Source organism: Cyanistes caeruleus, chromosome 5, assembly GCF_971803275.1.
Source record: "Cyanistes caeruleus chromosome 5, bCyaCae1.hap1.1, whole genome shotgun sequence".
Classification (NCBI taxonomy): domain Eukaryota; kingdom Metazoa; phylum Chordata; class Aves; order Passeriformes; family Paridae; genus Cyanistes; species Cyanistes caeruleus.
The window spans coordinates 22,272,175-22,286,930 of record NC_141705.1 but is presented as its reverse complement, the minus strand read 5'-3'; the positions used below and the strand labels follow the sequence as shown (position 1 = coordinate 22,286,930).

General features: G+C 36.0%; 1 protein-coding gene across 1 annotated transcript in view; it reads right to left on the bottom strand.

The window, feature by feature from the left end:
- NWD2 (NACHT and WD repeat domain containing 2) overlaps window positions 1-14,756 on the bottom strand; it is a 51,016-nt gene that overhangs the window by 20,977 nt on the left and 15,283 nt on the right. The window contains exons 2-3 of the mRNA XM_086891010.1: window positions 10,534-10,622; window positions 5,636-5,752 (exon numbers count right to left, since the gene is read on the bottom strand). Coding sequence (XP_086747136.1) covers window positions 5,636-5,752; window positions 10,534-10,622 — 206 coding nt within the window. The remainder of the gene's footprint in view (window positions 1-5,635; window positions 5,753-10,533; window positions 10,623-14,756) is intronic.

Here is a 14,756-nt window from a genome sequence, read left to right as displayed (position 1 = left end):
GCCGTGAGTAGCACTACTACACTAAAGCATTTTAAAACAGCTCCAAGCATTAAAGTAATTTCTATACTACACGAAAGAACTAATAAGAAAAGAACATGTAATTTACTTACAATAATTGCAGACTCCCTAGTTTTCTGAGCAAATATTCTGTGCTTTATTTTTGCAAGGTGGAATGAAATAAAAAATTACTCTGTGAGGTTGTCTAGTTACAAAAGAAAGAAGCTTATTATATTGCATATTAACAGGACACATATTCCAAAAAAGCACCTTGCATCAACTGCAAATATTTTAAGAGAGAAGAGGCAATAACTTAAGGATGCATAACAGTATCACTATGAAGAGCACTGACACTTTTTCTGGCTGCTTAAATTAGCATCTTTCATTGAAGAAAGAGGGATCCTGTGAAATTATATGAACTGATTATTCATTAAAAAAAAAAGAAAAGAAAAAAAGTAAAAAAAAAAAAGAAAAAGAAATAAAAGACCCAGCTACTGCTAGCTGGATTGAACAATAATCAGACTGAAAAGTGAACTAGCTATTTTTTGGGTAGATGTTTCCTCCTGGGTCGATTATTGGAGAACCAAACAACCTCTGAATAGGATGTCTGTATTTGAGAAAAGGGAAGATATATATATGCTAGGTGCAAGCAGCACTATTAATATCTCTCTTTGAACTTACCAGCTGCCTGCTAAATATTGTACAATATGCTGTTTCTTTACACAGAAGTACCATTGCAAGGTTTAGAATCCCCTCCATCCCTCCCATTTCTGCAGAATAGCTGATGCTGGATTTTTGATCTACAGATTCATTTGTAGGGCAGATCATTACATTTAACTGATTACTGTACTACCTCAGAAGATGGTTTGGAAAAGCTCTTGAGGGTCATGAGAATATAGATTGCATAAATCTCATGCAGCCTATTTCTTCCTCTACCCATTACATAGAATGATGGAAATCTGACTTCATGTTAATCTTATTCTCACTAATATGGTCATTCATAATAAATATAATACTTAACCTTTCTGGAACGCAGCTCCAGAAATTGTATTTCTGTCAAGAAAAAGAAGTACAGTGACTTAGCAGAAAATATGTGCAGTCTTCTGACTGAAAATGCAGCTTGTTTTTAGACTACATAAAAACCCAAGCAGTTTCTGTGTTACATGGAAAAGCTGTCTGATGAATCTTGTACCCATTTACAGTGGGCCAAGTATAAAAAATGGGTATGTATTTAAGATTTAGAGAATCAGAGATTATTCACAGGAAAATGCATTACCATCCCTAAAGCAGATGAAGGAATTCACTTAACAATTGTTTAATCATGTAATATCCCCGATGCTTGATTTCAGTTTCTGTGTATATCTGTTGTTCAGAGCCAAAGTATATGGAAAGGGATAGACATCCTTTGCCTCTTAGTCTGGAGGCTGTGAAAGAAGACCAAAACTTCCTGGGGGGAAAGCTGCATATTTTGTCTTTAAAACTGATCACTTTGTCTGTTTCGAAGGGTTTCAAAATATAAAAAAAAAATTTCAAAAGCTCTACTTTGATATTTACAGAAGAATCTTTCCTGTTGGCCAAGACCATCTAAAATGGGATTAATACCTGCAGACATATAGTTTACTTCAGATCAATGCCAAGAAATCCTATGGAGCCATTCCTGATATGACCCACTTATATTAGAGGGAGTTCTTACTTGGATGGGTTTTAAATAAGATGCAGAGTGAGAAGAAAAGTAATAATTTGATATATCTTTCTTGGAATTTACTTTACTGGAAGAGGTGGACTATCTGGCTCCAGGTATTTCTCTTCATTCCCTTAAAAACTATAAATAGTAGTTGTGTCCTTGGGGAAAATTAAATACTGAAATGCCCAAACACAGATAACTTCTGTTGAATTCCTCAAAAGCACTGGGTACTTAGAATTCCCCCTGAATTGGATGTTTTCAATATAGACACATTTGACTGACTTTTGCCTCCCTATCTTAAAGTCTGTGTTGATTTTCCCAGGAAAGTGAAAGCCAAATACAATTCAGGAATTGCAGAACCTGTGTGTTCTTAGTTTTAACATTAGGAATAAACCTTAAAGAAATACCAGAACTGAAACTCGAGTTGAGGAGATCCAGCAGTGCAGGAGTAATGGAACTGGGAATTTTCTCTGAGCTGGAATGCACTCAAAACTAATTATCAACCATTTCTACTAAGCAGAGAGTGCAGCAATATACTTCATGGAACAATTAAAGCATGCATTATACTGAGGAACACAAATATACAAACAGTAGAAACATTCCACTCCACAATTTATCATACTTCCTCTTCAATTTCAGTGTGATTTAAGGACACACCAAATATTGTAAATTGCTAATATTCTTTTAAAATCCTACTGGAATTCCAAATTTATAATGCTAGGTTCTTTAGGTCTATGGAAGCTGGAGGAGTTTTATGCTTCCCTAGGGACTGTTCAGGAAGGGATGCATGTGTTGCTCTTGAATTCAGGCCTGTCAGTTGCTTCCTCCTGCCCTTGCCCTGGACTGAAAGTGCATAAAAGAACTTTTATACATCCCCAGTAGGTCTCTGAAAAGAGGAGCTTCAGAAGTACTCTGTGGGGTAGCTCAGCAGACCAAAAAAACCACAAGGAATGATGCAAGAGCTCAGGTTACATTTATTTAGATGTGGCAACTCTTGAGGACACGGTGAGACCCAATTCAAAATGTTTGGTTATTCTTGTATTTCTAAGTGGTCATCTGTTCTCCATCAGCACACAGGGAAGATAACTGGTTATGGATACTGTTAACAGGTTCAAATTAAGAACAAGCTGCCAGTAATTCTAATTGCTGTTCAGAGTAGGCAGGTAATGTTTTTACTATTCTTTGGTCCAGATATTTTAAATGACAGGTGGAGATAACCTTTAAGGTTTGTACAATCCCAGGCATTAATTGAGTGAACCTTAACAGGTAACAGACTGACATTTAATCTCCATTTCTCTTTTTCATTTTACAATCTTTCAGGACATAGTCATGCTAGGACAGCAGCTCAGGCAGAGACTGTATGGTGCTATGCTGATGGAAAAGCACCTATGTGTTATAATTTGCAGGACATATGTAAATGTAAAAGTTCCAGTGATGCTCTGAATGCATTTTTATTTTGGTATTGTTGTGCAGTGTAGAGTTTAAGCAGTTCACAATTTAATAAATATACTGCATTTCAATCTTCCCATGTAGATTCTAAAGATAAGATTTCTGCATAAATTTTGTGTGAAAACTTGTATATTCCCCTCATTTCTGAGTCTTCATAAATTATTCTGGAGATCAAAAATAGCATGGTAGTTATTTACCTACAGTAAAAGCTATGAGTATGCAAATTATTTGAATGATAATATAATAGGCACTGATTTTATACAGCAGAAAAAAACCCAAACAAAAACCCAAACTTGACAAAAAAACCCAGCCTAACCAAAATCCAAACAACCTCCCTCTCCCTTAACTGAATCAAGTATTAACAGTGGTCAGACAGCAAGAAGAGAACCGTGCAATCCCAAAGTCAGTGTTCACAGGAAATTAATTCTGCATTTTTTTCAGAACTGTTTCCTCCTTGTGCTTATGAATATGTGTTAATTTTGATTTTGTTGCTTCATATTTGGAAAAAAGCTTGGCATTTCCCACTTATTTACTGCACTAATTAAGGAATTTCATTTTCTCTCCATCCAATATTACAATGTAGACAAGAATTGCCATAAACCAACACTTTCTAAAATCAATATATATCAGGTAGCTAATTCTGAATAGTTGCATTTAATCCCAGATCTGTGTCTCAGATCTGTGGTAATTGATAACTACAAAAAACAAAACAAAAACCCAAGCAAAACAACCTCCCCCCCAAAAAAACCCCCAAAAACCCAAAACAACCCAAAAAACCACCAGCCAAAAAGAAGTGGAAAAATTGATAGAACTTTCTTAAGAAATGGTAAATTGCCCAAAGCCTGCAGTGCCAAAGTCAATTTTTCATTATGTTACTATAAATTAAAAATAATTATCCTTGTTGAAGTAGAATCATCTTCAATTTTTGTTGTAAATGAAATAAAACCCATCTGATTATGGTACAGCAGAGAAAAAAACAAATGTGCATAAATAGAAATCTGTGGTTTTGCCAGTCTAGCCCCTGGGAGAGCTACTACTTTGGCCCATGCTTAGAAAACCTGGAATAAATATTGAAGTCATTGTCTCACTGCAACCTCTTTGCTAACTGTGATATTCTGTTTAAAAATTCTGACTTGGCTTGATTTCTTTAGTAACAATATCAAGCAGGCAGTTCTTAAAATCTTCAAGATTCTGAGCTGCTAAAATATGCAGCAATAGTATGTGACAAGGTTTCCCTCACTATCAGAGATTTTACAAATCCATGTCTAAGGACACTGGGTGTTGCTACATGAAAAACTCCATGCCTTTCTGTTCCATCTCTGTTTTTTTTTTCATGAACGGGAAGATAGAAAGCAGAAAAATAAACCCAGAAAACTAAATATAGTCACACAAGATGAAAGCTACCCGAATTCTCTAGAGATCTGGGCCAGTGTGTGCTTGTGAAAAATGGTGTCATGACAGCATCAAACCCAGCCCAGACTCTGTACTCCAAAAGCTGAGTTCTTATGGTAAGGTCTTTGTTCTTCAGTGCTCTGAAGCTAAATAAGAAAGTGAGGCAAACAGGTGAATGAGTAAGAGCCAGAGATATGGTTGTAAGGGTGTGATAGAAGTACAGAATGACACATGCTAAAGGTCGCTCCTTGTCTGATCTTTGGCATGGAGAGACATGACCTCCAGCCTTCAAAGTAGGCAGTGTTTTGTATCCCTTCTATCCCACTGGATTCTGTGGTTTCAGTTCACAAAACTTTTAACATTCTTCCCTTAAAAAAAATAATCAAGGACTTGCAGTTTTTTCTCTGTCTTATAATGACAAGACTAAGAATTAGAATTGACTTGGCTATGTTTATGTACAAAGGAGAAAAACCTTGTACCTTTTTAAAAGTATTTTCTTGGCAAATATATTATAGAGAATAAAATATGGGATAGTGAAGGCATAGTCTTAAGACTGTTTTGTATTGAAATCTATAAAGTGATCATGGAGAGAACAATCAGTTGTGTATCAATGTATCACAGACTCAGAGCCACCTCAGGTTGTCACTGACCTCCAGTCCTTTCATTCTCTAATACCTGGCATCCTAAATTGTCCTGAGTTTATGACATGAAATAGCAAATGCTGATCACAGCAGATAGTTTTTCACTGCTGCTTCACTTTTCTGTAAGCCTTCCTAGGCCAGCTGATAATACATGTGTGAGAATTACCAAGAATTAATTAACTGTGGCTTCCTTAAACAAGTTGTCAATAATTCTGTTGTGACAGTAGTACAATCATACCCATCTTGCTATGAGGACTGATCATTAAAAATCCTTCTTTCCTCTCCACTAATACTGAGTAATCACTGTTAATCTACAGAACTGCATAGGGAAATATTTGCATAGCAAATGCACAGCAATGAATGTAAAATATTTTAGAAATAAGAAAATCATTCATTTTTTACTGAATCATGCATGTTAGGATAGACAACATTATATTTTTATTGTAAAGTAAAACATTATTTTTATACCCACAACAAAACATGGACCTGCAGAACTTTTCAAACAATCTTCAAGCAGCCTCATGCGAGTCTTTTGCAGCTCAGGACTGTCCCATTCGTCTGCTTCAACTCCCCAGTACAAGTCTATGACCTGGAAAACAGTATGCAACATAGTTACTTATCGTATGCCCTTTCTACCAATCAAATTAAAAATTAGCTTTGCCAACATCCTGTGCACTAGGCTTTGCTCTTCAGTGTGGTAAAAAGCAATGGGGTCTACATCCAGTCCTTACACAGACTGGCAGGATTTCCTCTATTCCAGCCTCTTTTCCTCCCCGGTAGCCCCTCCTGGGACAGTCTCTCATTTCATAGTCATATGGAGATCAGTGGGACAGGATCTTGATTTGATGTAGTCTTTTATTTGCTACTAGATTACATATAAGAGATAGGCAAGAATAATGACAAAAGAATTGAAAAAAATCCTGTCTCCATGAAAATTAATGGGGATCCCACTGTGGATCACAGTCAAGACCATGACTTGACACCCAGTGTCACTTGTATCCACAGGATATAAACTCATCCATAGGAATGGTTTTACATTAACATACGTCCTTTGTTAGCTGATCTTTGTACTTTGGAAACAGAGATTGTAGAGATATACAGTGGTGGAGAGCTTGCTGTCCAAATTTTCATATTTAGCTACAGACTCAGTTTTGTTACCCTAATTAGTTGCAAACAAACTCCTATAAGAAACTATTCATATTATACTTATTCGAACAAATTAAGTGATGACCTATGATTTCACTGTACATTTTAACTAAAAGGCTGAATTCTTACTGTGGGAAATCAAATTTAAAAAGATACTGATCATATGTATGATCAGTATATGTTCACTTTTGGAAGAAAACTCATGGTACAGGCTACTACTCTCTCATTTACTACTGATTCTTAACATCTTGTATGTTACTTTAACAACAAAAAAAAATCCAAATAGATAGTTTAAAAACCAATCAAAATTGTATTAATACATGAATATATTACAAAATTACAGTTTATTTTAATATTGTTTGTTCTGTGGAAGCACTCTGCAAGAACCAGAATCATAAAATTAGCTGTTGTCCAAACAACAACTAGATTATAAAATTAGCCTGAAGATTTAATATAAGAACTAATAGTGAGTTGATGTAAAACTAAATTTCAGCAGTTTACAGCTGTTTAATCTTCTTGGGAAATTTTTCCAACCAATACCAACCTTTAAGACCAAATCCTAGAGCTATTTACGCCTACGAGTAATTGCACAACCAATAGTCTCATTGATTATTTCTGCCTTTAACTCACATCAGTGTTTGCTGGAGCAGGCACATTGTTACTAAACATGACAGGTAGTGTCCTGTGTGACTCATGATGAGTGAAAAAAACCAGGCATCGAGTGTTTTTTACAAAAACTCTGTTGCAAAATTTTGCTGGAACATGCATTTTCTGCTCTACAAAACTGCATTTCAAATAACCTTCCTATTTCCCTCACTTGCACAGATTTTTGTCCGTTCTCTTTTAGTCTTAGGAAATAAACTGTTCCCTTCTTCCTCTCTACTTTATGTTATTTATTAATACAACTTTATTATTGAACTTCACATTGCATTCATGCGTCTGATTACTTGTGCATGATATACGATAAAGCATAAATATTCTCATTATAAAATCCTTCAGATACAGATCTTAGTATACAGTAAAAAATGTTTTAATTACTTGTTGAATGGATTTATTGTGCTGCTGAGGTTCCTCTGAAATGTGAAAGCAATTTCTATTTTAATTAACTGTTCAGAATTCACATTAATTCTGTAAATGTGAAATGGAAACTCTCTGGAGTACCAGACAATGGTAGGGGATCACTGGCTGTTTGTTATTTTAGGGGGTAACAGCTTTGGCACATAGTATCTTAACGTGATAGAATTTTGTCTGGCAGGAGTAAGTATTTTACCAAACAAACCTCTGAAGACACCAAGAATTTCAAAGTAAGGTCTCATCAGTGCTCATTATGCTAATTAAAATAAATAAGATTTACAAAATGAAAGAAATTGAACAAGGAGACAATTATATCTGATTTTGAAGCATGTTTTTACTTATGCTTGGAAAAACTGTGACAAACACTCAAATTTTCAAGCTCATGTGACAACTGCTCCTTACCCACAGTGGACTGCCACTGGTCTAGTTCAATTCCACACTAGTCACCTAACAAGAGACTTTTCATTCATAATTCCAGTGTTTCCTTTTGCTTACTTCAACTTTTGTCCTACCAGTCCTGCAGTTTCGCAGATTTTGCCTAGGAGATAAAATTATTTTATTTACATCTCTTCCAAGAGCTTAAAAAAACCCCTAAAAATTTCATTAATGTAAAATTCTGCTTTCCTTTTAGCATATATAGCCTGTTGAAATGATTTGAAACAGTTCATTGTTTTGAAGAAGAAAAGTGTATGCTGCTAATTAACTATGTTTGGTTATCCTCCCAAAATTTTCAATTAAAGCTACTTTCTTTAACCACTCAATCCTCTCCTGTAAAAGTACTGTATTTCAGGTCAAAATCACCGTGCGCTCTGGAAGTCTTTTTCTCAGCTCATTTTCTTTCTTAGCCACTAAGTGTGTCTCTTTCTGAAATATTTTCTGATAGAGTGAAGAAAAGGCCATCAAGCTAACAAATTCATAGTGTGATTGAATATAGGCAGTCCTGCTTCCACTTGTAGGGTGCTTGTCATCAGTAACAGCTCCCACCAGACTGATGACACCTCACAGATCTCATGCTTTGCAACAACTGAAACAATTCTGAGTGAGCAGCAGGTGACTCAGTGAAACTTGGAGTAATGCATGTACTCAAATGCTTTTCTTTTGGGTCATGATTTATTCGGTAGAGGGTGTCCTGAACAGTGTCTTTGTGGTAGTCACATGCGAGGGAGTTATCTTTTGGTCAGTAGAAGATGACATAAGGATGAAAAGTTATGTGTTCTGCTCTGTAAAGAAAAATATAGATTTATTCCTGTATCTGAAAATTGCATAATAATTTAACACTGCACTAAAATCTGCAGTCTTGATTTTGCACACTAATCTAAGAAATGTAGTGTATCACGATTGGAATAAGAAAAGAAAAAGGGTCTTGCTAAAGTCTAACTCAGAGTCTCTTTCAAAATGATTTACTATTTTTCCTTGTTTATTTTTGTACATTTTCCTACTTTGCTTCCACAGAATGTGATAGCTTTCTAGCACTTTTCTGAACTGTGTCAGTAGAGCTGTCTTTCAGACCTTATACCACATAAAGATGCTCCTGGTGTTGAAACTATATGATAAAATAATTTGCTTCCATGCACATCAACTAGCGTAAACTTAATTGTTCCTCCTCTAGAGACTACATTACAATCTGTTTGGAAAAACATGTGTCCTCTCACAAAGACTTCAGTGGGTTATGATCTACTTAGAAGAGAGGTTTCCCTCACCAAGGTGTATCCTCAAAGATAACAGAAATAAGGGATTGATATTTTCAGTGAATATCACATGGTAGTAGTACAAGAAAAATATTATTTAAATATCTTTTGCTATTCTTTTCATGTACCACTGCAGCTGGGACTTCCCAAGCAGCTGATGAACTAGGACCTTCAGATGAAATTCTTTTATAGCCATAATCAAAAATCACTGGAATTTACCACCATGCAGATTCAGCAGCTCCACTGTGACTCAGGGAATTAAAACCAAATATCCTAATTTAAGAACTTGTTATTTTGATTAAAAACCAGCTGCATGTGCATCAAGAATAATACACTGGGAGGAACAGGATGTTGCATAAAAGGCATTAGCTGTTTCCAACTAAGCTACACTGTGGAGAGATGCATTTTTGGGGTCACTAAGTATGCGGGGAAAACTTGTGGATGTAGAGCCAGAATTTTTGGAAAATTGAACATCATTTTTACAGCATCACAAGTTGTATTTGTTTCTCTTAGCAGAGCAATGGTTCCAGGCCTGCTGACATATAACAGACTGTGAATTAGGACATACTTGATTTAAACTACCAGTGACTTTAACAGTCATATACAACTCTATTACCATTTGGCCCTTGCCAAAGATGTGAACAGGTCTAAGTCTCATAAGACAAAGGAAAACATGAGCTTACCATGGAAATCTACAGTTGACATGAAAGAAAGCAAATTCCATAGTATGTAATCACAATAATTATGCACCATGTACAATTAATTTTGGTAATCAGTTTCAGTATTCACCTAGTTAAATTACTTTCCACATTACAGTGGAACTGGTTTCTAGAAACACAACACAGTAATTCAGGTGTAACACTATTTCCTCATTATATACTCTGAATAACTAAAATAGAGGTGATACTTTTTCATCTATTCAGAATTTACCTCAAATCTGCTTGAAAAATAAGTTAAGTACATCAAAGGCTGAGAGAGTTAAGCCTGCTCACAAATGAGATGGGATTTTATCCAAGAATAAAAATAACCTAGAGGTGGGTGTCAAGAGGAAGTAGCAAGGCTCTCCTTGGTAGTGCCAAGCAATAGAGCAATAGGCAATGGGCAGAAACTGCTGCACAGCAAGTTCCACCTAAATATGAGGAAGAACTTTTATGCTGTGAGGGTGACAATACACTGGAACAGACTGGCCAGAGAATGTGTGGAGTCCTCTTTTCTGGAGCTATTCAAAACCCATTTGGATGCAATCCTATGCAACCTGGTCCTGGTGGACCTGCTTTAGCAGGGGTGATGGACTAGGTGACCTCCATTGGCCCCTTCCAACCCCAACAATTTTGCGTGTGATTCTGTAAAATAAAGTGTTTGTAGTTTTCTATTTTACCAGTGATATTTAAAAATGTTATCTGTTCTAAACAGAGTAAATTACAAGTTAAAGTAATGCAAGATTCAACACAACAAAACGTACCTGAAATTCCAGGCCATAGTTTTCTCTGCAGAATTCCCTCAGCTTAGGATACACATGTTCTCTTAGGGCCCTCCTTTCTGCTATTGTATCTGTGTTTTGGAAAAAGATGCTATTAACAATATTTATATAAACTCTTCTTTTTGTCAGGGATACAGATTTTTCACTTAAAAATGAACCCTTATCACACATAGAGCATTTATGAAAATCAGGTGCTGGGATCTAATCTCCAAATTGTATGTTGTACAAACAGATGGAAGCGTTAGCATGTGTAACAATACATGTAAAATCACATAAATGTGTTTTTATGTGTCAAAATTATGATTCATACACATTTGAATGTTGCAGCATATTACAATTCAGTGGAGCTGAATTCATTTTGTAATTCAGCAGTTAGAATTTATTGTTTTGACCTCTATTTAGTTTCCAGAAAGCTGAATTTTACAAATAAGAAACACCATGGAAAAATGAGATATACCAAAGATGAAAGAGATTACAATACTCAGAAACAAACTGATAACACGAACTAACAAATTTGTCTCAAATGTATAACTTTCTTTACCATCTTTAATCTACTAGTATCTCGAACCCATTATTTATCATTAATAGCATTATTTACCTGTGGCCCAGATGATTCCTCCTATACCTCCTATGCCTCCATATACTTAGTTCTGATATCATGTTATTCTTACCATGCAAAATGACATGTTTTGATAATGAAGTACAGTATGGTGGCAATGACACCAAAATTATTATTAAGTTCAGTATGTCCAAGTTAATCTGAACATGTTTATATAAAACATACCACTTGCACATATATACATCAAATATGAAGTCAATTTGGTTAGAACTGAAGTCTTGTGTAGACAATAAATTTTATTCTCTTTCACAAGACTAAGATATGTGATGGATTTTGCTATACTGTAACTGAGTTGAGACCACTGTTGCTACATTATTTCCAAAAATAGAACAAAACTGTTGTAAATCACTAGCTCTGAGTGCCATGTGATGAAAAATGAAGTGTCAACCGATAAATGATGGAGAACATCTACCGCAGGTAATGCATTATTTGTGTAACTGCACTGAAACAAAACAATAGATTACAACTGATTTGGCATTTCCCATATTGTTGCAAAAACGAGACATATATGCAAATCTAACAATGCTTTAGAGCCACAACCAGAGCTGATATATCTGAGTCGGATGTCTGCTCATAGAATCATGGTCACAGATCGCTAATGTTTTTATCTAAAAAAATCTAAGGAAGTGTGAAATCTGTAATTTAATTTATTACACCAAACTAATACTATCCTTCTCGCTATTTAAGTGTATCTTTGAAATATTACACAAATGTGTGGTGTAATTACCACTTATTTTCACGAACAGAATGCAATCCAGAAACATCCAGAGAATTATTTCTCCTAAAATCTTGCATCAATGTAAAAAAGTCTACACCAAAAGGCTCAAAAGTACAGTCAGGTTTAATTCAATTTATCTGAATTACCTCTGAAATAGCTCTTCCTTCACAAAATTTTGATGTGGAAAAAAGTCTGAGACACTTTCATAAAACATCCCTTCTAAGTGGAATAATGTAATACAACGTATTTTTGCTTTAATGTTTTAAAATATACTACGCTTATGTGTTCTGATAATGGTCCAAGAAGCACTGAAGTGCTTGCTACATCATAAGCTTTCCATTTGCCTGTCCACACACCACACAAGGTGAGATCTGAAATCTAAAGTGTAGAGCTCTTACATATGCAGGCTGAACACTGTTAATAAGAGACCCTGCTCTGGGCTACATTTGGATGAGTGTAGCCGCAGTTTCTCTCAGGCAGTCATTGTGCTCCTGCCGCTGACAATAACGAGGCTGCACCAGGAGTGCTGGGCCCAGCTCTGGGCATCCCAAATCAGGAGGATGGAGAGGAAACTGGAGAGGCTACTGAGAAAGAGGCCAAAGCACATGACCTACACAAGGAGACAGAGGGATCTGGGCATGTTTAGTCCAGCCAAGAGTGTAAGAGGCAGCCAATGCAGCCCACAATTACTTCTAAGGCATTTACAAATACGATGGAGCCAAGCTCTTTATGCCAGAGAATACAGAGACAACAATAGCATATTACATCTTGGAAGTTCAGGCTGGACACCAGGAGAAGCTCCTCTGTCCCCAGAGCTCTTCAAGATTCAACTAGACAAGTTCATGGCTGACCAAGTTTCTGTTGAGAGCACTTCAGGAGGGAGGTTAGCCCAAGTGACCTGACCCAAGTACCCCTTGCAACGCCTTGCAACCCATTGCAGTGATCCTCAGGAACAGGAGAACTTGCAGGTTTGGCTTAGCTATCCAGGCTGCTTGTACACTGCCTGGGAAGACTTTTGCTTATGTCTGGGCTAGTGGAAACAAGGCTGCAGAGTAAAATAGCTGGTGCCAAGGACCCAATGTCCATGATGTATGTTTTTCAGATCATTTTACTTTACATCAAGCTCAACCCTCACAAACATTTGGAATGCATTTGGTGAGAACCTGGAGTTATCTTCCTGCTTTTTATCAAAAAGGAATCCAATTCATGCACACCAAGATCCCTCTATGATGTGAGTCAAAGTGTATTAGATAGTGATGATCAAGAGATTCACTTTGCTTGCAGATCTGGTTGAATACAAACACATCCTACAAATATTTAGGAATGGAGTGAAAAAAACAGTACTCTCAGCTCAGAGCTGTCTGTGTTAGTACATAAAAGGAATGGATGAGTTGCACCCTCCTTAGGATTCACAGTCATTAATTTTCTCTCATACTTTAGTGTCTAAGTCACCCTTTCCTTGCAGAATGTAGTACACAGCTAACAAGGCTAATTAGTCAGAGGGTTGCACAATGCCAACACAGCAATATTATTTTGGCTCCAAAGCAATGGTGTTGCTGTACCTTGTGATAAAAGCTAAATGTGTAGCTTGCTTTATTTGAAATACTTCATTTTTTTACCTTCACGGTAACTGAGACCCTCAGATCAGCCAGTGATAGAAGACTATATATTCGATTTTCTTTGTCTAAACACAGGTTAATTTTGCCATGCAAGTTTATGAAAACAAAGAGCATCATATCTTCATGATCAAGTAGAATAAACTCTGTTGAAAACTGAGTTACTACTTCATTACTGAGATAAACCAAAATGATTCTTGCCTTTTTAAATGAAAATCAATCAAGACTACAGCTTGGTTTTTAAGCTACCACAACCCACAGTTATTGTTTGCAGTTACTTAAATGTGACAGCAGACAAAATGGTCTTACTAGGGATATAAAACAGGCTAAGTTGCAGGAACAAAAACAACAAAAAGGAAGTACTGGGAAAAAGCAGAATTTAAGAATAAACATAATAAAATGATAAATGGGAAATATTTTGCCAGAGGTTTACAACAGATAAAACCATATTCTACTTTTTGGCTATGCCCATAGGATTTATACTGCAGAACCCCGCTGGCTCTAGTTTTAGAACATGGTGCTGTTCCCTGCAGCTTAACGTGTAGAGTCTTGTTCAGAAAATGAAGCAACACACTGCAGGAGTAGTGCGACTTTGTAATAGCTTAAAAATGAAATAGATAAAACATTCCTTCAACTAGAACTGTGGTCAGGATAAAACATTTGGCTTTCTGTATTTTTATTCCTACCTCCATATCTAATGGAGTGTGCTTATCTAATTGGAATTTAAGTCTGGTGCTTATATTAATTAATTTTAAGAATTCCTGTATTTGAAATAAGCTTTGAAACTTTAAGGAAACAGAAATGTATATATAGTTAAGATGAACTCTGGTAATTAGTATGGATGGCAGATAAACTGGTTTAATTAAATATAATCTAACCTGATTTAAAGTGACAGCAAATCTGTGAAGCTGGCAGTTCCTAACAATGTCACACAGGCAAATTCCACCTTCCAGGCTGCTGCTGCAGATGAACAGATTAACTAAACTACATTCTTCTAGCAGCTGAAATAAGACAGTAGTTGTGAGATAAGCTTCTATACCTCTTAATGTTAATTCTGATACTCAGAAATACAAATAATAGTTCACAATAAACTGTGGGAATAAAGCTATATCTGAAAAAACATAAGAAAAAACTTTAAAAAAACCCCAGCCCTAAACTTGTCTCCAGTATTTAAACAAACCCACAAGACAGTGACTTGCTGAGTGTACAACTTCCATACAAGAGTTCTCTCTTGCAGATGGCTGCCTCATAA